The following is a 27,016-nucleotide window of genomic DNA, read 5'->3' as shown; positions in this document are numbered from 1 at the left end:
TTAGCTAGATGGGCAGGTGTACGGGAAGATTAATTGGCCAGCAACACTTTTCGATAAATATGTCACAATATGTTCCGCTACACGGGCATGCAACATTCTGCTACCCTTGCGGATAAGAAATGAGATTTTGTTGGCGATAAAATAAGACAAAGTCAATCTTAATGTTTAAAAGCAGCTTTGAAAACGAAAATAGGTACAAGATTCCTATACTATACCATACAACTGGTTGGCAAGCAACAAGCGGTCAAATAACGTAACATTCCAAGCCTAATCACGTAACGTTTTATGCTAATTTTGTTGGTAGGTTGTAAACAATTCAATAAAAGCAAGTCATGTAAACTAATCAATCATGTGGAAAATTGATTTATGAATTGTATAAAATAATAGTTTTAACAGTGAGAATCCTAACCAGCTAGTTTTATTGAATAGAATAGCGAAATCGAGGAAAATTATTTAGATGACGGTATATTTTTAACATGAGAAGGTATATTTTAGTATAGCTTTTTGGGTCGTTCGGTATTATTTATCGACAATCCGCGGTCACACTAGCGATACGGCTGAAACTCTGGTTTTCGACGCGAAAAATACATGAAAATTGTGCAATAAAGTGTGGAAATTGTGGGCAAAGACCAAGAGTGGATACTCAGCAGCAGAAAGACGTTGGAAAATGTCTTGCGCCGCAACTTTGTCGGCGGCTAAGGACACAACAAATGCAGCAAATGCCAGCGGAGCACCACAGACGGGAAACTCATCGACAGCAGCTGTGGGTGTGGTAGTGAGCAGCAGCGCTGGAAACGTTGCAACGGTTGCAGGTGGCACGACGTCGACTGCGGCAGCTGGCGGTGGAGCAGGCGCTGCTGGCTCAGCGGCTGCCGTCGCCAGACGCTTCTCCATGGAGGGCGTTGGGGCACGGGTGATACGTGGTCCAGATTGGAAGTGGAACAAACAGGTGAGGGGGTTGGGGTCAGTGTCAGTGCCGCCCCAGCACACACTTTCAATTGTGTTCAATTGAATTAATTGCTTAAACCACTCCGATCGACACTTTTGGCACAGCCTCAACCACTGTGCGATGACGAGATAATTTTCGACCCATCGATTCGCCGGCAGATAGCCCACAGATAGCCCCTAGAGGCTGGGCGACTGCCTACCCTAACTGTTAGTTGCGATAATGCACTTCAACAGAAATTTTCGCATCGTAGTAGCCGTGGGTTTCAGTCGCAAAATTTGCATCGAAAGACGGTGACTAATCGTGAAATTCTCTCTTATTTTCCCTTTTGCAGGACGGTGGCGAGGGTCACGTTGGCACTGTCCGCAACTTTGAGTCCGCCGAGGAGGTGGTCGTTGTCTGGGACAATGGCACCGCTGCCAATTATCGCTGCGCTGGAGCCTACGATCTGCGAATCCTGGACAGTGCCCCGACGGGCGTGAAGCATGAGGGGACCATGTGCGATACCTGTCGCCAGCAGCCGATCTTCGGCATACGCTGGAAGTGCGCCGAGTGCATCAACTACGACCTGTGCTCGATCTGTTATCACGGCGACAAGCATCATCTGCGGCATCGCTTCTATAGGATTACGACACCTGGCGGGGAACGCACAATGCTTGAGCCGCGTCGTAAATCGAAGAAGGTGCTGGCCAGGGGCATCTTCCCGGGCGCACGTGTGGTGCGTGGCGTCGACTGGCAATGGGAGGACCAGGACGGTGGCGTGGGTCGCCGCGGAAAGGTCAATGAGATCCAGGACTGGTCCTCGGCCTCACCCCGATCGGCTGCCTACGTGATCTGGGACAACGGCTCCAAGAATCTCTATCGCGTTGGCTTCGAGGGCATGGCCGACCTGAAGGTCGTCAACGATGCCAAGGGCAGCAATGTCTATCGAGATCACCTGCCGCTGCTGGGTGAGAATGGGCCCGGCAAGGGACCGCATGGCTTCCAGATTGGGGACAAAGTCACCGTGGACTTGGACCTCGAGATTGTCCAGTCTCTGCAGCATGGCCACGGTGGCTGGACAGACGGCATGTTCGAGTGCCTCAGCAATGCCGGCATGGTCGTGGGCATCGACGAGGATCACGACATTGTGGTGGCCTACAATTCGGGCAATCGCTGGACCTTCAATCCGGCTGTCCTCACCAAGGTCTCCTCCCCGACCACCGCTCCGCCAGAGTTCCAGGTGGGCGACATTGTCAAGATCTGTTCGGATGTGGAGAGCATTAAGATCCTGCAACGCGGCCACGGCGAATGGGCCGATGCCATGCAGCTGACATTGGGCAAGATTGGACGCGTTCAGCAGGTGTACCACGACAATGACCTCAAGGTGGAGGTGGGCAACACATCCTGGACGTACAATCCCCTGGCCGTCTGCAAGGTGGCTTCGTCCACAGCCGACGGCAACTGTGCTCCGGTCATACCCAGTGGCGAGCGTCTCTCGGCCATACTCAAGAAGCTTTTCGAACCGAATGTCTCTGGCGACGCCACCGAGGAGTTTGTCAAAGCGGCTGCCAATGGATTTGCAGTGAGTATAGCCACAATCCGGCACCAAACAAGCTGCAAATTCTAATCCTCATGTTCTCATTTCAGGCCCGCTGCGAGGAGTACTTGGCTGGAGCTGCAGCTGGCCAACAGCCATCCACATCGAGCGCCTCGCCCAGCGCCTCTGGCCCAGATGTGAATGTGAATGGCGTGTTTGCCGGCCACACGGCCCTGCAGGCAGCCAGCCAGAATGGTCATATCGAGGTCATACAAGTGCTTCTGCGACACGCCGTCGATGTAGAGATCGAGGACAAGGACGGCGATCGGGCTGTCCATCATGCGGCCTTTGGCGATGAGGCGGCAGTCATTGAGATTCTCGCAAAGGCAGGAGCTGACTTGAATGCGCGCAACAAGCGACGGCAGACCTCCCTCCACATAGCCGTCAACAAGGGGCACCTGAATGTGGTGAAGACGCTCCTCTCACTGGGCTGTCACCCGAGTCTGCAAGATTCCGAGGGAGATACGCCGCTGCATGACGCCATCTCGAAGGAGCACGATGAGATGTTGTCGCTGCTGCTGGACTTTGGGGCGGATATCACGCTGAACAACAACAATGGCTTCAATGCACTGCATCACGCAGCTCTGAAGGGCAATCCCAGCGCCATGAAGATACTGCTGACCAAAACGAATCGTCCGTGGATTGTTGAGGAGAAGAAGGACGATGGCTACACGGCCCTGCATCTGGCCGCACTCAACAATCACGTGGAGATCGCCGAGCTGCTGGTGCACATGGGAAAGGCCAACATGGACAGGCAGAATGTCAACCTACAGACGGCCCTCCATCTGGCCGTGGAGCGGCAGCATGTGCAGATTGTCAAGCTGCTCGTCCAGGATGGAGCTGATCTGAATATACCCGATAAGGATGGGGACACGCCCCTGCACGAGGCACTGCGCCATCACACACTGTCGCAGCTGAAGCAGCTGCAGGATGTGGAGGGTTTCGGCAAGCTGCTGATGGGCCTGCGCAATGCCAACAACAAGAAGGCCTCGGCCTCGATTGCCTGCTTTCTGGCCGCCAACGGGGCCGATCTAACGCTCAAGAATCGCAAGCAGCAAACGCCATTGGACCTGTGCCCAGATCCGAATCTCTGCAAGACTCTCGTCAAGTGCTACAACGAGCGCAAGACCGATGACTCGGAGTTGCCCGGAAATGTTGCCGGCACCAGCCTGAATGCCAGAGCCAGAGCAGCAGCTGGTGGGGCAGGTGCCAGCGGCAGCGGCAGCGGCGTTGGAGGAGGAGCCTCTGGTGGAGCTGCAATGCATCAATCGTCTTCGGCCAGCCTGCCGCTAGCCAACGCGGCCTCCACTTCAGCTTCGTCTTCGTCGTTCGGCCTGAGTGGCCTCAACTCGGACATGAGTCAGTCCCTGCACGTGGAGCCCTCTAAGTCGGGCGGCGCCAGCATAGAGGAATGCATGGTCTGCTCGGATGCCAAGCGGGACACAGTCTTCAAGCCCTGCGGCCACGTCAGTTGCTGCGACACGTGTGCACCGCGCGTCAAGAAGTGCCTCATTTGCCGCGAAACAGTGTCCTCGCGCGAGAAGATTGATGAGTGCATGGTCTGCTCGGATCGTCGGGCGGCCGTCTTCTTCCGCCCCTGCGGCCATATGGTGGCATGCGAGCACTGCAGCGTTCTCATGAAGAAGTGCGTGCTCTGTCGCACCCAAGTGGACGAAATGCTCTCCTTCAGCCTCTGCTGTGGCGGCATGGGGCGGCCAGAGAAGGTTACATCCACCGCCGCCGTCTCACAGCTCATTTGCCCTCTGCCCGAAGTGGGGGAGAAGTTTATGGAGGCAGCGGCCATACCATGCGTGAACACCTCCGGCCACAGCGTGGCCATGAACAACACTGTGGTGACGCCCGTGGCAGGCAGCAGCAATCAGTTGAATAGCCAGAACAATTTGCTAGCCGCTGCAGCAGCTGCCTCCTCGAATCTGGCATCTGCCAGCGGCATGGTGGCGCCTTCCAATGTCAACAATTTCCAAATGGACGATGTGCAGAAGCTCAAGCAGCAGCTGCAGGACATCAAAGAGCAGGTGAGTGTCTCAAAGAGGAGTGCCACTGGGAGTGCAGAGAGATTAATTCTATGTTTTGTTCTGTTATTTTTGCAGACCATGTGCCCCGTTTGCTTTGATCGCATCAAGAATATGGTCTTCCTGTGTGGCCACGGCACCTGCCAGATGTGCGGTGACCAGATCGAGGGCTGCCCCATCTGCCGCAAGACGGTGGAGAAACGTATCCTGCTCTTCTGAAGCCGAAGCCCCTTTCCGGCAACACACGTACAACATTCCGCGCACACTCAGCCGAAGCCGCACACGTCTCGAATGGCACAGGAGTAAAAAGTATTAGGATTATATATACCCCACACCCTGCAGGATATATAACAGACTCTCCACACACACACATATATATACGATTATATATCTACACAAATATCTCTTGAACGCGCGTCTTATAAAGCAAAAAATATATTTTTAACAAATATTCCAACAATACGACGGTGCTTATGCGGATACACTCTTGACTTTGACGCTGGGCTCGTTCTCCATCAGATCCTTGAGGATGTCCTTCTTGGTCTCAAAGTAGTCCCGGAACCACATAATGTGATCCTTCTTCTCCTGGGCCGTCACGTAGGGATTCTTGGAGAGACCCACGCAGACGAGCTCCATGAAATGCCGAATGGGCCCCCGGCTGGGACACCAGTCCTCCAGATGCTGATCGAGGAAGATGTGCTCCGAGAAGTCCACATTCACCTCATCCACCCAATCCTGCTCGTTGTCAATGGGAAAGCGCCAGACCTTGCCCTGCTCCGTCCACAGGACCATCTGTTCGAAGTAGTTTGCCGGCGGATGGGCAGCATGGAGGCTGAGTTCGCGCTCACTCAGCTGCGACCAGGTGGAGAGAATGTCGCCTGAGATCGGAAGGGGTTCCTTGAAGATGCCCAGTGGCTCGCCGCCAAACAGATTGACGCTGCCCGTGAAGGATTCTGCCTCGCGTTTGGTGTGCCTCTGCGGACGCTGCTGATAGCGATCCGAATGCTTGGAGCGCGAGGCCATGGTGCGGCGCACATACTCCCCACGTGTCTGTTCCACCTGCTGTGGCTGCTGGCGGCGATCGATCTTCATGCCCACAATAAGTTCGCTGGAAAAAGATAGAGCAAGCAGACTTGGGATGAGATAATCTCAACGCGTTTGCACACTCACCTCAGATTAAGCTCCTTCTCGGGTGCGGCACCTCCACTGGCTGGGTCTGACGCCTGTGCCTCGCCACTCGCTGCTGGAGGAGCTGCGGCACCATGACCCAACAGTTTGGCCAGCAGCTCGGACTCTGTCTGCTTTTTGTCACTCTCGCTGGTACCCAGCATGCTGGCAATGTTTTTGGCTGCCGTTAGGACATTTTTGGATGCAGCATCCTGTTTCAAGGCTTCCTTGCGACGACGATTGGCTTCGCCGGGACGTGGAAAATCTGCGGCCGACATTTGGTCTGTGGCCTGCATGCTGCCAAGCAGGCGGTTCAAGCGCTGGGCCGCTGTCTCCTCTACCTTCTTGGGTGCCTTTTTCTTCGGCTTTTCATCGTCAGAGGAGTAGCCGCCGTCGTCGTCTTTGGACTGCGAGGAGGAGGAGTAGCTGTTGGTCAATCCCACGTTTTTGTAGACAGCCGGCAGCAAAGATCTGAATTGAAACCAGCAAATTTAATGATTCTTAGCAGGTGAATAGTTCCAAATTATAGCTTACCGTAAGCCCAGTCTCTGGGAGCTGCGTAGAGCCAACATTTTAGCCAATTTCTTTGATAATTTTAGCCAGAAATGAAAGCAAAAAAGTCGCTCGCGTAACAACAAAATAGCCAAGTGTGACCATTTTCAGAACCTAACTTTCTTATATACCGACATATACATTTTTGGTATATTTAAACACCAATTTGCTATGTATGGTCAGGGATTTTTCATTAACAATTCTGCGGTCACACTGGCCGTGTCGCACGTCGCTTTCAATCTTGGTTTTTTTCGTCCGTACACGTTTTGTTTTTATTAATTAAATAATTAGATTGAATAAATAAGATGCAAAAGAGCAACACGAACGCAAAAAATTAAAGAACGAGATCGAAATAACAGCAGTCGAGGAATTGTGTCTGCGTGCGTGTGCTGTGCTTGTGTGTGGAGTGTAGTGTGAGTGTGCGTGTATGCGTTTATAAATAAAACGCTGAGAAGCTGCGTGCGAAAAGCAGACGCGAAGAAAAATAAAAAGAATGAGCAACGGGAAAGAAAGTGTTTTTTAGCATACGATACGAAAAGGAATATCAATTTTTGAAAGTGCATTCTGTAAGAAGCGAGAGGTGAATATCAAAGGGGGGAAAACCATCAAAGCGAATGGACTGCCAAAGCGTAATTGTAAAATTCCACTGTCTGGGACAGACAGCCGCACAGCCTGCTGTTGTGTGCGTGCCAGTGTGTGTGCTATGTATATAAAATAATGTGTGTGGTGCGGTTGTGTGAGTGTGCAAGTGTTTCTATATAAAGAAAACATGGAAGTTTCTCAAGAAAATTAATGAGTGCGAAAGAGAAAACGTAATTATATTCGAGTGATTTTTAATGATTGCCAACCCACATCGTTGCAGCGTGCCCCCAGAGTTCAACCTGCCAAGAAGACCGAAGTGAGAGAGAGTTGCAACCTTTTGCACGCCAGCCAGGCAACATAACATCCAAAATTGTGTGCTTAAATGGATGCAACATCAATAATCACACAAGTGTCCCGCGATGATGAGCAACTGAATGTTTATCCCAGTTATCCGAATGATAAAGGTGAGCAAAAAGAAAACCACAAAAATAAAAATGAGACCGACGACGCATTGTAGTAGCCAGTTGTCGTCGTCGTCTCCGTGAGTCATCAATAATCGAAAGGCGTCACAACAAAGACGATGAAATCGGCCCCAAAGGACAATTGTCCCCGCACCCCAGTGACCTTTCATATATGTATTAATGTACACATGGATGTATGTATGTCGCCCCCTTTTTGGTATTCACTTTTTTCTCTCTATGTCTCTCTTCACATTTGCTCTTGTCTACTGTGAATGATCTAACCACTTGCTAGCTTCGTTTGTATTTATCGAATTATTTGCGACGCAGTTGCAACTCTACCTCCCCACTCAACCCACAATCCCCCCGACTTCCACCTGTAATCTATTGATGACGTCTTTGTCATGCGTGTGACGTCATGGCCTTTGTAGATTGCACGAAAGGCTTTTATTTGCCTTTCCCCTTTGCGTGTTTACTTTCGGAGAAGCGCGCGACCCAAGTCCAACAATAGAAACTGCCAATTAAATTGCACAGCAGCAGAAAAAAACGGAAAAAACACTGAGAAATGCTTATAAAAGAGGGAAACCGGTATGGAGAGGAGCCCCACAACTAGTTTTATTTCTTATTTTTCTAGTGATGCAAACAAACAAACAAACAAAAGCGTGAGACGAACAAAAAAAGTGTAGCTTAAAAGTTGCGAGAATGAATGAATGAATGTGAGAAGCAGAGAGGGAGAGAGATAGAGAGAGCCTCCAACCACACTCTTGCTGTAAATATGGGGAATAAGCTTTGGGCTACTATGAACAACAGCTAAGTGCAGTGGAGGCGGGGTGGGGCCCGAGTGCAAAAAACCGCGATGAACGCCTTAAAGTAATAACAAATTTAATCTAATCTGCGGTCGCGTATGTACAAAGCCATATTTGTGTGTACAGTAAAAAATATACATACCGATGTACATGTATAAATATCTACAAATGTGTACGAATTGCGGTTAGGTGTTAATTGACGTCTCTTTCGCTGGCTGCTTTGCCCACTTTTGATCGACGGGGCTGCCAATTTAGCGCAAATGAAAAGTATTTTCTTTCTCTTTACCTGTAAATCCAATCAATATGGCTTTTTCACATCATAAATTTAGTTTAAAGCTGATTTCTTGTTTAAATCAAGTTCCCACTGCATTTGTTGCTCCCAAATAGGGTCTTTGGGGGCAGTTTTCTCATCCATACTTGTTGAGCTTAAAGCAACAGACGGCGTGGCTGAGAGGGATGGGAGAGAGACGGAGACGTCACCACAGCTGTGTTGGTCTGTCCAGGCGTGCGTGTGTGTGGGTGTGAAGAGCCCAGCATTAGAAGCAGACCGGCAGAGCAGAGCAACAGTTGAAATATGTTTTTCCTTTTTTAATACAAAATTTCAGAGTGGGTGCCACCGCCACCGCCGCCTAAGTGCTTTTGCCTCACCGTGTATAAATATTTATATAGACATACATATATATTTTCCACTCACATGCATACATAATGTATGTTTGTATAAACCTATCTATATGGTTTTTATGAGCAACGCTCTCGTAGTATCTCATTTCTCGCTGTTTTAGCTGTATTGCTGTGATTTTTCAATTTTCTCAAGGTCTTTAAAGCCAAATTACTCACGCACACAACCTGCAGCCCCAACGACACCCCTATTCCCACCACACATACAAATGTATGTATGTATTCTGTACAGACAGAGCATTTTTCCCCCTCGCTTTTGTTTCTTTTTAATTTTTTGTTTGTTTCACTCTAATGCCCTTTATTCCCCATCCGCCCTTGCTCGAAAAGTTTATCATTTTATTCATTAATTGGCAGATCTATAAATAACAGCAAAACGTTAAAGAAACAAATGCGAAACGGGTTCAAAGTGCTCGAGCATAGTGCACAGTGACATTTAATTGGTTGGGAAATGTATCTAAAATTGAAACGGAAAGAAGAACCCTTCTTATAAAAAGAGTGGGTTTTCCCCAGTTATTTCTAGTTATCCCAAAAGCGTATACCAATGTCGACCTGCTTACAATGCTGCGAGATACACGAGACAGACACACAACAGATGCAGAATCCCGAGAACTGCAAATGGGCATAATTATTGAACAAAATAATATTATATACGGCTTATATGAGTAGGAGACTGCGTGCAAAATGATTTTCAAATGCCTCAGGGGATAAGTATTTCCCATATATAGGAAATAAATGAGAGCAATTGTATCACCGCAAACGAGATACAAAATTTGCTTATTTTCATTAAATCGATAAAGGTCAACCACGCTAGTTCTGTACATGGAGATTTCATCTCTATAGCTGATATGATGGGGGGTTCATTGAACCACATTCTGGGGGTTAAACAAAGGGCCAACCCTTAAAAGCACAAAAAGAACAAAGATTTGGATGCTGCAATACTGAGGGAGTTTCCCCTTGTCCGGCAGGTGTTTCTCAAGATATTCACAAGCACAAGTATAGACCTATTATATCACGTGCCATTTTAGTTTTATTTAGCTTTAATTCCCAGCTGTCGCTGACTTGAAGAAAAAAGCTTCATAAATATGCTGAAGGTCGAGAATTTGTTGTTTGCCGTTGGAGTTGCCGCTTCGAATCGAGAATGATATCATAATGTGGCCTGGCCCCTTCTCTCTTCGAGATAGCAAACATTTTGATTAGATAAGCGTTGTATGTGCATGTGCTCTTGATTTCATATGAATTATTTTTGTTTTTGTTTTATTTGCTTTAAATTAATTATCAAATGTTGCCGCTGCCCCTCCTTATCTCTCGACAAGACCTTGCCCGCCAACAGAAACAGAAGAAACTTGTCAAAAAAATATATGTACAAGGTATATACTACATACAAATTATAACAAAAGACAAATTTTCGAATAATTTTCAATGCCGCGATCCGCATCAGTGGATATATATGTCTGTTGTCTGTTGTCCTGTGAATGAACAATTCAATTGAGGCGTAAGGCCGTTTAACAGTCTGGCGGAGAAGGATTTACATTTGCATAAATTAATGCAACGATTCTCGGTTTGGTTTGGCTTGCTTTGGTTGGTTTTCTTCTCATTTTACATAAATCTGTGATTTAATCTCTTGTATTGCTTTACAACAATTGTGTTTGTATTGGAATTGGTTATGGGAGTGACCCCTAAATAATAAAGTGAACTTTAAGAACTTTCCTTCTTTCTTCTTCCTTGGAAATTCACAAACTTACAGCGTTCATTATAATTCGCTTGGGCTGTTCCGCATATTTGTGGCCATATTTGGCTGTCTATTAAATTAGAATCTCATACAGTCATGACAGATTGTTGTTCCAATAATGATCTATAAATATGGTCATCTAAATATGTCGTCTGCGGAAAAAGAACAAAAGGAATGCGATGGGGGAATACACACACACAGCCAGCCCACACGCTGTACAGCCAGGCTGAAGCGTTTTTCAACAGCACAGTTTACTTGAAACACCTTAAAAATAGGCCAAAAGCCTATTTGAGTGTATGATGTGAATGGATGTGACGGGATGTGATGTGGGTTGGTCGCTCGCCGTTGATTGGATAGGTGCTTGGCTTCGATGGGCGAAGGTGGTATGGGCCTGACGAAGGTGCTGCCTGCCCGCATCTATCAGAGCGACCCAAATATAGATGGCTGTCAATAAAATTAGCAAGGATACGCTATACATACCTACCTTGTACCTTGCTTGCTTGCACCTTGTTCTACAGTCGAGTTTCAACAAGTTGAGTGTTTCGTTTCGTCGAGGTTCATTCTCCTTGGTCCTCCCACGGTAAAAGCAACGGGTTGAGAGGGTAATTACATGCATGCCAGACACTGGTAGAAGAAAAAGCTTTCATTATGCTGCAAAAGCAGCAGCAACAGCACGCTCATAAAATATTCAAGTGCATTTGCACTTCAGTCGGCGTTTGAGATGGAAAAGGATGGGGCGAAAAATAGGAAGAGGAAAAAAACATAGAGAAACAAACACTAAGAAGAAAAGAAAAGAGAAACAAGAACACAAAAAAAGCTTGGCGTCACATCCTAAGCTTAGTTTTCACTTGGCTAACGGTTCAATGAACCGTTACGTTTGGCTTAGAGCTAAAGAAGAGCTGTGAGGCAGGCATCTCTTATCCCTCTTACGCTACTGCATTCCACCGCCCACTCGAGCAGTGCAGCACCCTCTATTCCTCTCCCTTCCACTTACGGTATTTCGCTACACTTGAGGCTTGTTTTCTCTGCTAAGTGATGTTTGACTGCTGTTTCCTTTTGTTGGCACACAAAGCTGCAAATGGCGGACGGACTGTGGCGGACCTGCCAACCACTCGCAAAAGGTTGCGTCTGCTTAAAGGTCAACCTGTGACCTTCTATCTATCTATCTTTCAATCTACAACCAACTATCTCCCTCTCCCACTTTAGCTTGCTCCTTGTGTGTGCTTTTGCATGCAATTATAGCAATTTCCCATCGATTAAACGCATGTTGTACGAGGCACACGCCCACGTCCCCGTACCCCACCCCCGACTGTCTTGTACAATATTCTGCCTTTGACTTCTATTTTTAAACATTTTCGCACAAATAAACAAGAAACCCAAACTAACTATCTGCATTGCATGTAGTACTGCAGTATTAACCATCAGATGTATGTATGTATGTATGTATGGTAGATATCGTAATAGACCTATATTTGTTCTATGCTAATTTTTAGCCAAACACAGAAATGTTTATGGCTTTATGAACTGCAAATCCGTAAATAGTAATCCAGCCAGAAAAGCAACAAACAACAGATACAAATGAAGGAATGGAATGGAAATATGTACTAAATGGTATACGCATGCGAATGTTTATGTACGTACGAGTAAATGTTGAAAATTAGTGGGCGTTTTGTGGGCTGCGGCGTGATCTTAAATATAGAGTCAGACAGTCGGAGAGAAGTTTTTATGGAACGTCGGCGTGGAATTTGTATTTAAATTGATGGAGCCATTAAGAAAATATCAAGGAAATTCCATATATTCGAACGTATGTTTATGAACTTGATCGGAAACAGTTTAATAAGGTATTTCTACATAAATATATGAACTTGGTAGGAAAACACTGGAGGCGGAAAAGAAGGATGTATTTTATTGAACAGAAAACAATGGAAAAGTGAAGGAATGTTCCCTTGGATTCTCATTTATAATTCAATATAGAGTGGAATTTTGCAATCTTTTACGTTTTGTATACTGATAAATCTACTCTTTTTGTCTTTCTATAATCCACAGACGATGTGGAACGCTTAAAGCCACAAAAGCGTGGATTTATCCAGTCTCTGCTCTGTTGCTGGCGACGAAATCGAACAAAAACAAACCAGAATGGCACACAAATCGATGGCTCTACAACACCGCCACCTTTACAGGACCAACAAAGGTACCTACTACCTCAGGTTAGGCTCACCGATGTGCACAGAAAGTGCATGGTTATCGACTTGGATGAGACCCTAGTGCATAGTAGTTTTAAGGTGAGTCTCCCTACACCCTCAAATCAGTGCAAATATAATATATTTTGTATTTTTCTAGCCCATACCGAATGCAGATTTCATAGTGCCCGTGGAGATCGATGGAACCGTACATCAGGTGTACGTTCTGAAGCGACCCCATGTGGATGAGTTTCTGCAGAAGATGGGCGAATTGTACGAGTGCGTTTTGTTTACAGCATCACTAGCCAAATATGCAGATCCCGTAGCAGATCTGTTAGACAAGTGAGTGTAGAAACGGCAGAGATTATACAAGGAATAAAAATTGTAATAAAAACTATAACATTTGTATTTTCAGATGGAATGTGTTTCGTGCAAGACTGTTTAGGGAATCGTGCGTTTATTACAGGGGTAATTACATTAAGGATCTGAATCGTTTGGGTCGTGATCTTCAAAAGATTGTCATTGTTGACAATTCACCGGCCAGTTATATATTTCATCCAGACAACGCAGTAAGTTATCGAAACATAAACATAATCAATTTAATATTAATTCTGTTCTGTTTTGTTTAAGGTTCCTGTAAAATCCTGGTTCGACGATGTCACCGACTGTGAACTGCGCGAACTGATCCCGCTTTTCGAGAAGCTAAGCAAAGTTGATTCCGTCTATTCGGTGCTCTGCAATTCAAATCAGCCGCTGAACAATCATCAATCGAACCAGCTGCAGCAGCACCCGCAGGAGCTGCAGCAGGCACCCAATCAACTGCAGCAGCAGCAACAGCAACAGACCATCTCTGCCACGACAGTTATTACACAGGCAACAACACTGTCAGCCCCGACAATGCTGCAACAACAGTCGCCCAGTCCGCCCAGCCCACAAAGCGAGCTGCTGCAAAAGACGTAACATCAGTGGGAACTAATGTTTATAAATATATGATAAACGTTTATACATATTAATACAAGACCAAGCAGGCACATAAGCAAGCAAAAAAACACGCCCATGCCCACACCACGCCACACCGCAACACACACAAGTCACTTTTCTCAGACCCTTTCTTCAGTCCCATCTCGTATCTACCAAACCAATCCCGCTCGACACACATAGGTTTAAGGCTTCAGTTTTAAAACATCTTTATATATATACAGATATGTATATATATATTTTATAATTTGTATGAAAACCAATCCCCCTCCTACTTACACAATTGTTATTTATTCTTGTTTTATATATATTTTTTTTTTGCTCTAATTATTATATTTTTATTGTGTTTGAAACGATTGCTAATCGCTGGACTTCTTCTGCTTGCTTGCGTGCGCGCGGTACCCCATCGCAGGGGTACACTACACTAAAGCCCAGGCATAAGCCCCATGTATAACCTATTCCCCGAATCCAACCAATAATCATTGAACTTTTTATATACACTCTATATATGTAAATCTGTAAGCGTATTTAATGGAAAACCAACTGAGCAAGCAAAAAGATTTAAATGCATAAAAATAATAACAAAGAAAAGTAAAGAAAAAAAATATATGATTAACTATACATATGATCAGAGAGATAAAATCAAATTCAAAATAGCATATATTTATATATATTTTTTATTAAAAAGAAGAAAAACAAAAAGAAAGCAAAGGAAAACAAGAAAAAAAGGAAAAAAAAACTTAAAAGAAAATATTTAATATGTGTACTAAAAGAAATTTATATATACAATACATATATATATATATATATATTACTATATTTAAGGCATGTGTCTACACATGCGTTCGTAGGCACTAAGGCATGTATAATGTATAAATATTTGGTATATTTATTGATAGATCGTTTATGCGTGGACTTCTAACCGTTGCGCTGCTCACTGCCGCACGCCAAATGTCACGAGTTGGCGGTCGATCGGAGATCAGAAATGGATTTATGGTTGATGGTTGTTCTGATCCAGAATTTGGTTTCCTGAAATATGTGTCTCTGGCAGGCGGTATTGTCTACTGTGTTGTTTTGTGGTTTGGTTGGGGTCCACGTATAAACGAGTTTTAGTTGCAGTGCTGGAGGGTAAAAGGGGATAAGAGATCTATCTATAAGGCATCTAAAAAGTCTGCGGGGCGACCGTAGTTAACAGAAAAAAATGAATTGCGCTTCTCTGTGGCACAAAATCGGGAATTTCTATGTATTTCGAACTTACCTAAAACCCCTTTTCCGTGAATTCTGAATTCTTTGCTATACAAATCTTGATGTAAATTCAAATTCCTGTCTTTGTGCCACGCCCAAGCTCAGTTTGCAACACTTTTTCTAGGCTTAAACGAATATACATACGAGTATATATATATTTTAACCGCTTTATGTTCGATTTTTTTCACCATTCTCCCTTATACTCCTTTATCAAGTGCGCTTACGAAACGCATTGCAATATATGTATACGTTTAACATACTTTTCGGTCCCCAACTCCCCTTCTTTCTCTGTGTGCAAAGCGATGAACAACGGAATACCTAATGCTTCTTTCAACTCCGACCAAAAACAAATCATACATACATATACATATATATTATATAGTATATTATATATATTGAGCTCAAGCTGGCCACGCCGAAATCCCACCTGATACATATTAAACATATATATCTATATAGACAAAAGACGCTATTGCTATACCCCAGACATTCTCCAGAAACCGAAACAGACCCACGCACAGACCGCAGTCCAGGACGAGACTCTTCCTTCAACCTTTAACCTCTTCTCTATTTGCATATACTATATCTATCTATCCATCTATCTATCTATATATATATCTTTATATATTTCCTTAAACTAACCGAACAATTCTTTTCGTTAGGCCTAGTGCATAGGCCTTTGTGTTTTTTTAATTTGCTATAAAACTAAAAAATAATATAATGAATGAATGCAAAAAACATATATACAAAATTTGGCACGTTGCAAACGCGCGATATTCTCATATATTTGTTTTGCAATCGAAGCAAGTAATTTTATGTATACATAAAGCAAGAATAACTATATTGTATATCATTTACACCTGCTGCTAAAATATAACGATGGATATAAGAGCGGATTCAAGCTAATCACGAAATCTAAGTGTAAAATGCGATCGATAATTGTGTGTTTTAATAATTGCATATAAACATATATTTAAATGTTTTACTTTTAATAAACATAATTCAAAAGCAAAAATCACACAAAATGATAAAAAACACCATTCAACTTAATTTATCATAAAAAAGGGACAAAAAATAAACTCTATTTTTAAAAGAAAGGATCCTATAAATGCATCAATGTCGACAACAAAAAAAAAAATTAAAATCTACAGAATATTATGTCATCAAAACAATAAAAAAAAAATTAAAACCCAATCAACCCATTTTATTTTATTGTTACGAATCCTATCGCTTATGGAAACATAAATCGTATTAGTTGAACATCTAAATGAATACTCCAGTCTCTCATTGTTTATTTTCTTCGTAAAAAGCCTCGTAAAGTGTGAGAATTTTGTAGATTTTCAATGGGTAGAAGATTGTAGCATAAATTACAACTGCGGGAATCTGTCAAGATCAATCAGATAATGTACTCTATGGGAAGCGAACATTATACATCCCCCCAAATCCCTGTAAAAGAACACATCCATCTTTGTTTTTTTTTTGTAGAATTTCCATGATTGTTTTTTGTTGTTGTTCGAATACGGAATAAAGTTTAATATTATTTAAATTTGTTTTTAACGCCACATTGTTACACATACATACATACAGACAGGACACCTCGTGGGGCTCACAATTTCCATCGTTCTACACACTATTTAATACATTCACATTTATATATATATATATATATATATATATATATATATATATATATATATATATATATATATATATAAAGATATATGATATATCCTCGTTTTATTTGTATATATATGTATATTTGTCTTGAACTTAACCGCTAAACTAAAGATGTAGGCAATGGGGCTTTGATTTTGGCCATTAATTGGGGCCAGAAAAGCACTTAACTTGATTATTAATGCGCCTTGATTTTGGCTTGATGTTAGTACTTGGTTGGTTTTTGCTTATATTTAGTCTTTCCAAAGCTTTTTCAAACGAGCGCGAAGCATAGATATACAAAAAAATCCATTCTAAACAAATAACTTTCATAGCAAATCGCAGTGTGATCGGTGCTCTCCTCCATCTTCCTCCGATCATTTGATCATCGAGTTCGTCTTCTTCGTTTTGTATAATCTCAAATATAAAATACATTGAAAAAGTTATTGTGTTTTTTTTTATAGATTTATCAATATTTTCTAGTACCGTACAATAGTGGAAAATATTCGCTTTTTTCTTGAAGGATTCAACATTAGATTTGCTGTAGATATTGTTTGAATTAATTTTAAATGCATTTAAGTAACGTGTTGCGAAACATATCGTTATTTTTTGCGTGCTCTCAGGTTGCTGAAATTCCTATCGTTCTTCCCCGTACCGCATTAGAGATGCATACATACATTATAAATATAAATATTTAATTTCATAGCTACATACACATATTTCTATATATTGGTATATGCGCAATATTCTTTTGTATCGATTTTTTGTGGCTCTTGTTGCACTTAAACATTTCACTTAAATGATTTTCTGACTAGACTAGTGCATTATTAGAATTGGATCTCGTTTATAATTTGTTATTTAAGTATGCTAGGCTGCTTCTTGGGGGTGCTTGGGAATCATCATCGATTGATTGTAAACTTTTTTTGTGGTGGTCAGCCTCATCCTACGCGATGTTTCCACAAAATCTAGAGAGCCTGTTGAAGCTGAAATACAGTAGTTCCCGAATAAACAATTAATTACACTTTCAACTTAAACTTCACATTTTTCTAATAATTTAAGACTCACTCCCCAGAGAGGAAACTTCGCACAGGACTTCGATCAGCTTCAAAGAGAATACAAATACCAAATGGATTTTACTTTGTGTGTTTTAGATATCTACTCGTATAAAGTTCTTTTGGTGTTTCCGTTTTTCTGTTGTGGTGTGCGCTTTACAAATTTGTTGAATATCTTATTTGTTGAATTTGAAATTTGAATTAAACATTTCACGCTTAAATAAAATGTTGCTTTCGTTTTTGATTCGTATTGCATTAAGTTATTAGATTTTAGGTATTGCATTTGTTCGGTGTTTCATTTCATACGTTTTCTTGTTTATCTTATTTCTGTTTCTTTTTTTGGTATTACAAATACTTGAGAGGGACAAAATCGTGTCGGTTCGCGTAGTACTTACTTTCAGCTTATTATCAAAGTGTAGTTTTGTGTGTAAGATGCAGAGTTAATATGCAGAAATGTACAGAGTAATTACAGTAATACATGCATTAATATGTACGTATGTATGTGGGGTGGGGGCGCTGGTTTCGTTCCCCTATAAACCACTCTTCATCCATCCATTCCTTGAATCCATTATCCGATATCGGTCGGCAATGACGCTTCTGTCTGTCTGTCTCCTGATTTTTGTTTGTGTATCGTTGGTTCTATTTTTTTGTTGCATAGCAGAGCGTACCAATTACAAAGGGTTTCCGGAAATCATACGGATTGGGCATGGGTATGGGGTTTAGGGATAGGGTTGAGAAGAAGCTGTTGCGGTTTGTTTTCGAAAGCAGTTCCGTCGTTAGACATGCGCTATGGGCATCTGAAGCGTCTTCGCATCCCGATAGGACTTATCCTACACATACTGATGATCGCCACCCATCCCGTCCGGGCAGTCAACGCTGAGCAGCGGCTCCTTCTCGATGGTCTGATGCACATGGGCATCATAGTCGTAGTAGTTCATCCAATCCACACGCTTTGGCTGCACTAAGCCAAAGCAGCTGCACTCCAAAAAGTCAATTAGATTCTGGATTGGTCCGCGCGTGAACGGACTGTGTCCGCCCTTGGCCTGGAAGTGACGATAGCGTCCACGGTTCATGCGCTCATTGGTAGTCATGCCCAAGCAAATCACCTGATATGTCTGGCAAATGGTCAACAGAATTACCCAGGACATGTGCAGCAGGGCATTTCCCATTACCCAGCCCACCCAGGCGTTGCAGTTGCCAATCGAACGCATGGCCCCAAGGAAGTCTGCAATGAACATAATGGTTTACTCCGAACAGAATTCTGACTGTTGACTCACCATCAAAGTGTACATTGCAGTGATTCACATAGTACTTGGAGCCGCCGTACAGCATCCAGACGCACATGATCAGCAGCATCCAGAGGAAACCCATGAAGTAGCTGTGATTCTTTAGCCCAATACAGTTGCCCACCCAGGGGCAATGATGATCAAATCGTGCCACACAACGATCGCATACCGAACAGTGCTTGGAGCGAATGGGTCGCCTCACCAGACAGCCAGAGCAAAAGGAGGCGGGCTCAAACCCTATGCCACCCCGTTCCGATAGCTCAATGATGGTCTGTAGGAGATCAGAAAGAGTTTAGTAAGGTAAATGTGGATATTCCAGAGATAATTCACCTTGAATCGCTGTTCCCTGGTGGGTCGAATGATGCCGGGATCTCCCTTCCACGACTTGAGGAAGCACACCCACAATACCAGGGAGCAGAGGAGGAAGCACACAGTGGCCGTTAGGGTGACAGCATCGTCGATATACATCAGCCAGGTGACATAGAACCACGCTTTGGTGGCCAGATAAACGCTCAGCGGGAGCAGAGCCATCAGGTGCTCGTCGAAGAGGGTCTTACCAATGGTGTGGAATATGCCGTACAAGCAGCCGAGCAGGAAAAACTTAATGATATACAGCGTGTTCAGGGTGAACACGATCCCTGCCAGATAGAAGGCGGTGAAGGGGCAGGCCACCATTGACCACCATCGCAAGCGTTTGTCGTGCCGCAGCTTGGACACCAGCGAGCGTCGCTGCTGTGAGGTGAGTGCCGCCTCTCGCACGCGATCCATTACCTTTGCCCCAATCCAGATGGCTCCAGTTTGAGACTCGAGCATCGTCAGCGGCGTCTCTCCACGCATGTTGGGCACATCCAGCGAGGCCTTCGACTTGAGCACCAGTGTGGAAATGGCTGTGGCATTGCGTGCCAGGATGGCCCAATGCAGGGCCGTGTTGCCATGCGTGTAGTCAACCATGGCGGGATTCGCTCCGAGGGTGAGCAGCAATCGCACGGGGTCCAGGGCGCACACCTGAAAGATTGATAGTCAAGAAGGGAATGCCAGATTATCCACTACACTCCACACTCACCTTCCATGCGGCCCACATGAGCGCCGTCATTCCACCGCGATCCTGCAGATCTGGATCCACGCCCTTGGCTATGAAGTAGGCAACCAGGGCGGTGTGGGCGAACTGAGCTGCAATGTGTATGCAGGAGCAGCCCTCCGCATCCCGTATGCGTGGATCAGCACCGGCGGCCATCAGCAGGACTACGGCACCCAGATGACCCTGCCTGGTGGCCCAGTGCAGGGGCGTGGCATTCAGCTCACCTCCAACGGCATCTACGGTGGCGCCCTTCTCCAGGAAGTACCTGATGATGTCCCTTCGATTGTTGATCGCCGCCCAGTGGAGGAGCGTGACCGTCTCGCTATCCGGCTGGTTCACATCCCAGCCAGACTCGACGAGCTCCCGGACCCTGGCTATGGCACCGTACTGGGTGGCCTTAACGATATCGAATCCACTGTAATCGGGCTCCACTGGGGCGGTGGGTGGTTGCTGGGCAATCAATGCCGACTGCCTTTCGTTATCGGGCTGATTGCCAGCTCCTGGGACACAAGAGCCCGTTGTGGCCGCATTGCAGGCGCTTTGGTACATGATTTGCGATTATTCCTCAAAATGTGATTCACTTCGATACGTTCGTAACATTAACCATCCCCCTCCTTCCAACACAACGCGTGCGAGAGAGAGAGACGGACGGCAGAGAGAGGAGAGAAGTTACGGACGACACCCCCACCAGGCAATGCTCGGTCAGGTAGCAGGTTCACTACCTCCTTGTCATTTCAGTTATTTCTGCAGCAACTGCTTCTTTTTCCTTTTCTAGGCACCACACTAGGAGCTCAATTTATTTACACGGGCTACGGATGGCCAATTTAATGCGTTTTACATCTGAAATTGTTGGATTTTGGTGGTACAAGCAGTGTTGCCAATTTAGCTATTTTCCCACTAGCTCTAACGTTTTTAAATTTCCATATGCGCGATAAATCCTAAATAGCGGCTAGAGGGAATTATGGCTATTTTGCAAGACATTTTAGCGTAATTTTAACCTTTTAAAAACATCTGCTTAAGTACTTTGTAATATTTTTTCCATACGAATGGCAAACAAAGATCGATAAGTCAAAAGGACATTTAATTCAATCGAGCTGTATGGATCGCGAGTTAAAGTGAAATTGCCTAAGATATACATATGTATAAGAAAACACCGCGTCTGGATGCAAAACCCCTCATTCAAAGATTGGGTGGCCTTAAAATCTAAAGTTTAGAAGCAGACAGTAGAAGTAAAACTTAAGGTGGGAGTCCCAGAGCTATTCCTGGTATTTAAACGCTTGTTCAAATTAATGTCAAATGATGACTGATGGGCAGACTACAAATGTAAAATATTTAAGTTAAAGAAGTAAAGTGATGTGTTTTTCTATGAATAAAGTGAAATTATTTCAATTCTTAAGCTAAATTAATTAAGTATCTATACATCAAAGGTGTTTTGCTGTTAATATATGGCTGGCATTTCCAGTCTGGCTATTTCTAGTTTTTTCAAAGGCTCGTTTAGCTTTTTTTATGACCGAAGGAGTTGGCAGCACTAGGTACAAGAGGTGTGACCGCGGGCTTATTGATCAGAAATATTAAGAAATATACATTCTCATTTTCAAAATATACCATAGGTATACCAAATCCTGACTCATTTTCCTCGATTTTTAATTTAAATTTGATATTACCAGTTACTTAGGACACTCTGCGGTAAAACTATAATTTTATCCGACTGATGAATAAATTCTCCACAAGATTGGCTAGTTTTAATGGCTTCCTTTTACTGGATTGCTAACAAAATAAAGTTCTACAATACAAATTGAACAATAAAACGTAAGAATGTAACGTATAGGAATGGAATGTTACGGCATTTGGCTACTTGTTCTATTAATTAATATTAAAATTAATAATTATTTAGCTTCTAATTAATTAGAAACTTACTTGCTTTTGCATTGGTTTGGAGCCATAGATTTCCAATAAAAAAGTGTATATAAATTAAAATACCCCAGTATATACGTAAATGGTCACCCTGTACCCTGACAGACCTGCCAACTTGGTCGCGTTTGCTGGACCGCCAGCTGGTGGACCGTTAACCCCTGTCGACTGGGGGGTACGAATATTAAGAAACTTTTAGAATTCTTGTGCAGTTCAGGTACAATCAAATAACGAGACCAGCAAGGTAATATTATATAGAACATCAAAATCGAGGAATATGATTTAAGACTACGGTATATTTACGATATATTTTTAAAATGAGAAGGTATGTTTTGGTATATTTGTGATTTTATCGATAATTCCGCGCTCACACTGCTGGCCAAAGCGCGCCTTATTTTTGCATCATTTTTCGCAATTTCCATGAGTTCATTTTATTTATACACATAAACCATTTATTATGGACGCCAAGCGTAAATTTAGCAGCAACACCAATGGCCAAGCCAAGAAGTTCAGGTGAGCGTCAATGCAAGGTTGTGCAATGTGCAGCTAAACATCACTTTGGGCCTCAGGAATCCAGACGAAGATGAGGAAATGAACTTCGAGGCGGAGCTGGCAGCCTTTGAAAACAGTGAAGAGCTGGATCAGACTCAGCTCCTGGGCGATGGGCCCGAAAATCAGCAGACCAGCGAGCGATGGTCGCGGCCAGCAGCTCCGAAGCTGGATCCCAGCAAAGACAACTTGCAGTTCCAGCAATTGGATGTGGAGAACTATATGGGCCAACCGCTGCCAGGCATGCCCGGTGCACAGCTGGGACCCGTGCCGGTGGTGCGCATGTTTGGCGTGACCATGCAGGGCAACTCTGTGTGCTGCCACGTGCACGGCTACTGTCCGTACTTCTACATCGAAGCACCCGCGAGATTCGAGGAATATCACTGCGAGAAGCTGCAAAAGGCGCTGGACCAGAAGACCATTGCCGATATACGCAACAACAAGGACAATGTCCAGGAGGCAGTGCTCATGGTGGAGTTGGTGGAGAAGCTCAACATTCATGGCTACAACGGCGACCAGAAGCAGAGGTACATCAAGATTACGGTGACGCTGCCCAGGTTTGTGGCTGCCGCCTCGCGTCTGCTCAAGAAGGAGGTGATCATGGCCGAGATTGACTTCCAGGACTGTCGCGCCTTCGAGAACAACATTGACTTTGACATACGCTTCATGGTGGACACTGGCGTGGTGGGCTGCAACTGGATCGAGCTGCCGCAGGGCCAGTGGCGACTGAGGGGAGGCAACAGCAAGCCGCTTCCCGAGTCCCGCTGTCAGATTGAGGTGGATGTGGCCTTCGACAGGTTCATTTCGCACGAACCCGAAGGCGAATGGTCCAAGGTGGCGCCCTTCCGCATTCTATCCTTTGACATTGAATGCGCTGGACGCAAGGGCATCTTCCCGGAGGCCAAAATGGATCCCGTCATACAGATCGCCAACATGGTCATACGTCAGGGCGAGCCAGAGCCCTTCATACGCAATGTTTTCACGCTGAATGTGTGCGCCCCGATCATTGGCAGCCAGGTGCTGTGCCACGACAAGGAGCACCAGCTGCTGGACAAGTGGGCAGCGTTTGTGCGCGAAGTAGATCCGGACATCCTTACCGGCTACAACATCAACAACTTTGACATTCCCTATTTGATCAATCGGGCGGCGCACCTGAAGGTGAAGAATTTCGAGTATTTGGGCAGGATCAAGAACATTCGCTCCGTGATCAAGGAGCAGGTACTGCAGTCCAAGCAAATGGGTCGCCGCGAGAATCAGTATGTGAACTTCGAGGGCCGCGTGCCCTTCGATCTGCTGTTTGTCCTGCTGCGGGAATACAAACTCCGTTCGTACACCCTCAACGCGGTGAGCTATCACTTTCTGCAGGAGCAGAAGGAGGATGTGCACCACAGCATCATCACGGATCTGCAGAACGGGGACGAGCAGACTCGTCGCCGCCTCGCCATGTACTGCCTGAAGGATGCGTATCTGCCGCTTCGCCTGCTGGAGAAGCTCATGGCCATAGTCAACTACATGGAGATGGCCAGGGTGACGGGCGTCTCACTGGAGTGTCTGCTCACTCGTGGACAACAGATCAAAGTGCTCAGCCAGCTGCTGCGCAAGGCCAAGACCAAGGGCTATATAATGCCTTCGTACACGCCGCAGGGATCGGACGAGCAGTACGAGGGAGCCACTGTAATCGAGCCGAAGCGTGGCTACTATGCCGATCCCATATCCACGCTGGATTTCGCCTCGCTGTATCCCAGCATCATGATGGCCCACAATCTCTGCTACACCACCCTGGTCCTGGGCGGAACGCGAGAGAAGCTGCGCGAGAAGGATGGCCTGCAGGATGAGCAAGTGGAGCGCACGCCGGCCAACAATTACTTTGTCAAGTCGGAGGTGCGTCGAGGTCTGCTGCCAGAGATTCTGGAGTCCCTGCTGGCTGCCCGAAAGCGGGCCAAGAATGACCTAAAAGTGGAGACGGATCCATTCAAGCGCAAGGTCCTCGATGGCCGGCAGTTGGCGCTGAAAATCTCAGCCAACTCTGTGTACGGCTTCACCGGCGCACAAGTGGGAAAGCTGCCATGCCTGGAGATCTCCGGCAGTGTCACAGCGTACGGCAGAACCATGATTGAGCTGACCAAGAATGAAGTGGAATCTCACTACACCCGCGCCAATGGCTACGAGAACGATGCCGTTGTCATCTACGGCGACACCGACTCGGTGATGGTGAATTTTGGCGTCAAGACGCTGGAGCGTAGCATGGAGCTGGGCAGGGAGGCGGCCGAGCTGGTGAGTGCCAAGTTCGTCCACCCGATAAAGCTGGAATTCGAGAAGGTCTACTATCCCTATCTGCTGATCAACAAGAAGCGCTACGCGGGACTGTATTTCACGCGGCCAGAGACCTACGACAAGATGGACTGCAAGGGCATCGAAACGGTGCGGCGGGACAACTCGCCGCTGGTGGCCAACCTGATGAACTCCTGCCTGCAGAAGCTGCTCATTGAACGCGACCCAGATGGAGCGGTAACCTATGCCAAGCAGGTGATTGCGGATCTGCTCTGCAATCGCATTGACATCTCCCAGCTGGTCATCACCAAGGAGCTGGCCAAGACGGATTATGCGGCCAAGCAGGCGCATGTGGAGCTGGCTGCCAAAATGAAGAAACGCGATGCGGGCACAGCGCCCAAGCTGGGAGATCGTGTTCCCTATGTGATTTGTGCGGCGGCCAAGAATACGCCAGCCTATCAGAAGGCCGAAGATCCTTTGTATGTCCTGGAGAACAGTGTGCCCATTGATGCCACCTACTACTTGGAACAGCAGCTCTCCAAGCCACTGCTGAGAATATTCGAGCCGATTCTAGGGGAGAAGGCAGAGTCCATCCTGCTCAAGGGCGAGCACACACGCACCCGCACTGTGGTGACGTCGAAGGTGGGCGGCCTGGCCGGATTCATGACCAAAAAGACTGCATGCCTGGGCTGCAAAACGCTGATGCCCAAGGGCTATGAGAAGGCATGTTTGTGCCCGCACTGTGAGCCGCGCATGAGTGAACTCTACCAGAAGGAGGTGGGCGCGAAGCGTGGACTCGAGGAGACCTTTGCCCGCCTCTGGACCGAATGCCAGCGGTGTCAGGGATCGCTGCACGAGGAGGTCATCTGCTCGAATCGCGATTGTCCCATCTTTTACATGAGACAAAAGGTGCGCATGGAGCTGGACACCCAGGAGAAGCGTGTGCTGAGATTTGGCCTGGCCGAATGGTAGCTGCCAGCTGGCATACAAATCTTGAAGCTTGTTTAATCCTATAATTTAATAATTATATTACTAGAAGTTATTACAAAGTTCTTTCGTTTCGTTTCTTGGATTTCTCTGCGCGAATTTGCAAATATTGAAAAAAAGCTGTAGACGAGTCCTTGGCTGGCGATGCTTTGGATAAATATTTTTACACAGGGGTAGGGCTGATAGGTGGCGGCTGAGGGGGGGTGACTGGATTACGAGAACTATTTACGACTCTGGAGAGTGTTGGATAGCCAGTCCATGGCCTGGTCGAGGCCCTCGCCTTTGGTGGCAGATGTTTTGAATATTTGAAATGTGCGATTTTTGAGGTTCTCCAGCCCTAACGCATGATGCACCTCGGCGACGGTCATGCAGCCCTCCATGTCCTGTTTGTTGGCCAACACAACGAGTATCGCTCCGGCCAGCTCCTCCTCGCGCAGCATATACAGCAGCTCGTCCTTCGAAATGCCAATCCGATCACGGTCCGCCGAATCCACCACGTAGATAATGGCATCCGTGTTGCTATAATAGCAACGCCAATAGGGCCTAGAAAAAACACCAAAACGTTAACGTAGTTTTATCTCTGGTTTCCACTATCTTTCACTCACCTAATACTTGTCTGTCCGCCCAGATCCCAGACCTGGAACTTGAGGTTCTTGTATGTCACCTGCTCCACGTTGAAGCCAATCGTGGGTATCGTCGTAACTACTTCGCCTACCTGCAGTCTGTAGAGGATCGTCGTCTTGCCAGCGCCATCCAGTCCCAGTATCAATATGCGCATCTCCCTGGAGCCAAGCAGTCCGCGAAAGTAGCTTAGCACCCCACCTGCAAAACAATAATTTTTTTACTTTTTATGACAGATGTCGAACGACGACTCATCGTCACCGGTCCCCAGATTTTTTTTGGGGATGTACATGCTGTTGTCTGCTGCACTGTGCGTACCCATGATTAAAGATCAACTTTATCTAGTGCTGGCGCTGCCTCTAAGTGCTTAAATGTTTAACCTAAATAATTGTATTTAGTTCTACAATTGAATATACAAAATCGAAATAATCTTGTTTTCACTTTTTTTGACAGAATGGTGAGGTTTTTGCCATTCACTGTTGACGTGAACATGACGTGTCAAGGGATTTTCACTGTGACTTTATAAAAATACTTTCGAGCGGCAGTGAATTCTTTTAAAAATATGTTTATAATAGGAAATTAGAACCAAAAGACACATTAATTTATAATTTATTTAATAATTTAATTGTCTTTTCCGTAGGAAAACAATTCCTTCCCAAAATTTGCATTTGGCAA

The 27,016-nt window shown here is 45.5% G+C and overlaps 6 protein-coding genes across 7 annotated transcripts; 3 read left to right on the top strand and 3 right to left on the bottom strand.

Annotated features, from left to right (window-relative positions):
- Positions 1–538: 538 nt before the first annotated feature.
- LOC117580400 (E3 ubiquitin-protein ligase mind-bomb) lies at positions 539–5,018 on the top strand. Its single transcript, XM_034266945.1, has 4 exons — positions 539–949; positions 1,281–2,510; positions 2,576–4,561; positions 4,637–5,018. The coding sequence occupies exons 1-4, from the start codon at positions 668–670 to the stop codon at positions 4,775–4,777; spliced, it is 3,639 nt and encodes a 1,212-aa protein (XP_034122836.1). The 5' UTR covers positions 539–667; the 3' UTR covers positions 4,778–5,018.
- On the bottom strand, positions 4,978–6,403 carry LOC117580401 (28S ribosomal protein S31, mitochondrial). The gene is made up of 3 exons (XM_034266946.1): positions 6,260–6,403; positions 5,729–6,196; positions 4,978–5,666 (listed from the first exon to the last, which is right to left on the bottom strand). Exons 1-3 carry the CDS (start codon positions 6,295–6,297, stop codon positions 5,030–5,032), a joined length of 1,143 nt encoding a protein of 380 aa, XP_034122837.1. The 5' UTR covers positions 6,298–6,403; the 3' UTR covers positions 4,978–5,029.
- An 83-nt stretch (positions 6,404–6,486) lies between these two features.
- LOC117580402 (carboxy-terminal domain RNA polymerase II polypeptide A small phosphatase 1) lies at positions 6,487–14,280 on the top strand. Of its 2 annotated transcripts, none has more exons than XM_034266949.1 (6): positions 6,487–6,690; positions 7,140–7,323; positions 12,577–12,812; positions 12,871–13,052; positions 13,126–13,279; positions 13,341–14,280. In XM_034266949.1, exons 2-6 carry the CDS (start codon positions 7,242–7,244, stop codon positions 13,668–13,670), a joined length of 984 nt encoding a protein of 327 aa, XP_034122840.1. In that variant the 5' UTR covers positions 6,487–6,690; positions 7,140–7,241; the 3' UTR covers positions 13,671–14,280. The 2 variants fall into 2 exon arrangements, with proteins under 2 accessions (XP_034122840.1, XP_034122838.1); XM_034266947.1 differs by having other exon boundaries at positions 6,487–6,857.
- A 2,570-nt stretch (positions 14,281–16,850) lies between these two features.
- On the bottom strand, positions 16,851–20,887 carry LOC117580568 (palmitoyltransferase Hip14). Its single transcript, XM_034267171.1, has 5 exons — positions 19,988–20,887; positions 19,255–19,929; positions 18,916–19,195; positions 17,073–18,863; positions 16,851–17,003 (listed from the first exon to the last, which is right to left on the bottom strand). Exons 1-4 carry the CDS (start codon positions 20,549–20,551, stop codon positions 18,469–18,471), a joined length of 1,914 nt encoding a protein of 637 aa, XP_034123062.1. The 5' UTR covers positions 20,552–20,887; the 3' UTR covers positions 16,851–17,003; positions 17,073–18,468.
- A 1,382-nt stretch (positions 20,888–22,269) lies between these two features.
- Positions 22,270–25,763, top strand: LOC117580567 (DNA polymerase delta catalytic subunit). The gene is made up of 2 exons (XM_034267170.1): positions 22,270–22,426; positions 22,483–25,763. Exons 1-2 carry the CDS (start codon positions 22,371–22,373, stop codon positions 25,703–25,705), a joined length of 3,279 nt encoding a protein of 1,092 aa, XP_034123061.1. The 5' UTR covers positions 22,270–22,370; the 3' UTR covers positions 25,706–25,763.
- Positions 25,732–26,815, bottom strand: LOC117580569 (ADP-ribosylation factor-like protein 1). The gene is made up of 3 exons (XM_034267172.1): positions 26,660–26,815; positions 26,326–26,542; positions 25,732–26,263 (listed from the first exon to the last, which is right to left on the bottom strand). The coding sequence occupies exons 1-3, from the start codon at positions 26,661–26,663 to the stop codon at positions 25,942–25,944; spliced, it is 543 nt and encodes a 180-aa protein (XP_034123063.1). The 5' UTR covers positions 26,664–26,815; the 3' UTR covers positions 25,732–25,941.
- Positions 26,816–27,016: the final 201 nt, after the last annotated feature.

This window comes from Drosophila guanche, unplaced genomic scaffold, assembly GCF_900245975.1.
Source record: "Drosophila guanche unplaced genomic scaffold, DGUA_6, whole genome shotgun sequence".
NCBI classification, from domain to species: Eukaryota; Metazoa; Arthropoda; class Insecta; order Diptera; family Drosophilidae; genus Drosophila; species Drosophila guanche.
This window is presented reverse-complemented; position numbering and strand designations above follow the sequence as displayed.

Coding starts and splice junctions, on each gene's coding strand:
- LOC117580400 (XM_034266945.1), top strand. CDS start 668: ATGTCTTGCGCCGCAACTTTGTCGGCGGCTAAGGACACAACAAATGCA. Junction 950..1,280: donor ATTGGAAGTGGAACAAACAG/GTGAGGGGGTTG, acceptor TCCCTTTTGCAG/GACGGTGGCGAGGGTCACGT. Junction 2,511..2,575: donor CGGCTGCCAATGGATTTGCA/GTGAGTATAGCC, acceptor TTCTCATTTCAG/GCCCGCTGCGAGGAGTACTT.
- LOC117580401 (XM_034266946.1), bottom strand. CDS start 6,297: ATGTTGGCTCTACGCAGCTCCCAGAGACTGGGCTTACG. Junction 6,197..6,259: donor TCCCAGAGACTGGGCTTACG/GTAAGCTATAAT, acceptor GTTTCAATTCAG/ATCTTTGCTGCCGGCTGTCT. Junction 5,667..5,728: donor GAGAAGGAGCTTAATCTGAG/GTGAGTGTGCAA, acceptor ATCTTTTTCCAG/CGAACTTATTGTGGGCATGA.
- LOC117580567 (XM_034267170.1), top strand. CDS start 22,371: ATGGACGCCAAGCGTAAATTTAGCAGCAACACCAATGGCCAAGCCAAG. Junction 22,427..22,482: donor GGCCAAGCCAAGAAGTTCAG/GTGAGCGTCAAT, acceptor TTTGGGCCTCAG/GAATCCAGACGAAGATGAGG.
- LOC117580569 (XM_034267172.1), bottom strand. Junction 26,264..26,325: donor GGCGGACAGACAAGTATTAG/GTGAGTGAAAGA, acceptor TGTTTTTTCTAG/GCCCTATTGGCGTTGCTATT.
- LOC117580568 (XM_034267171.1), bottom strand. CDS start 20,551: ATGTACCAAAGCGCCTGCAATGCGGCCACAACGGGCTCTTGTGTCCCA. Junction 19,196..19,254: donor CCAGGGAACAGCGATTCAAG/GTGAATTATCTC, acceptor GATCTCCTACAG/ACCATCATTGAGCTATCGGA. Junction 18,864..18,915: donor CTGCAATGTACACTTTGATG/GTGAGTCAACAG, acceptor TGTTCATTGCAG/ACTTCCTTGGGGCCATGCGT.
- LOC117580402 (XM_034266949.1), top strand. CDS start 7,242: ATGGATGCAACATCAATAATCACACAAGTGTCCCGCGATGATGAGCAA. Junction 12,813..12,870: donor TAGTGCATAGTAGTTTTAAG/GTGAGTCTCCCT, acceptor GTATTTTTCTAG/CCCATACCGAATGCAGATTT. Junction 13,280..13,340: donor TATTTCATCCAGACAACGCA/GTAAGTTATCGA, acceptor GTTTTGTTTAAG/GTTCCTGTAAAATCCTGGTT.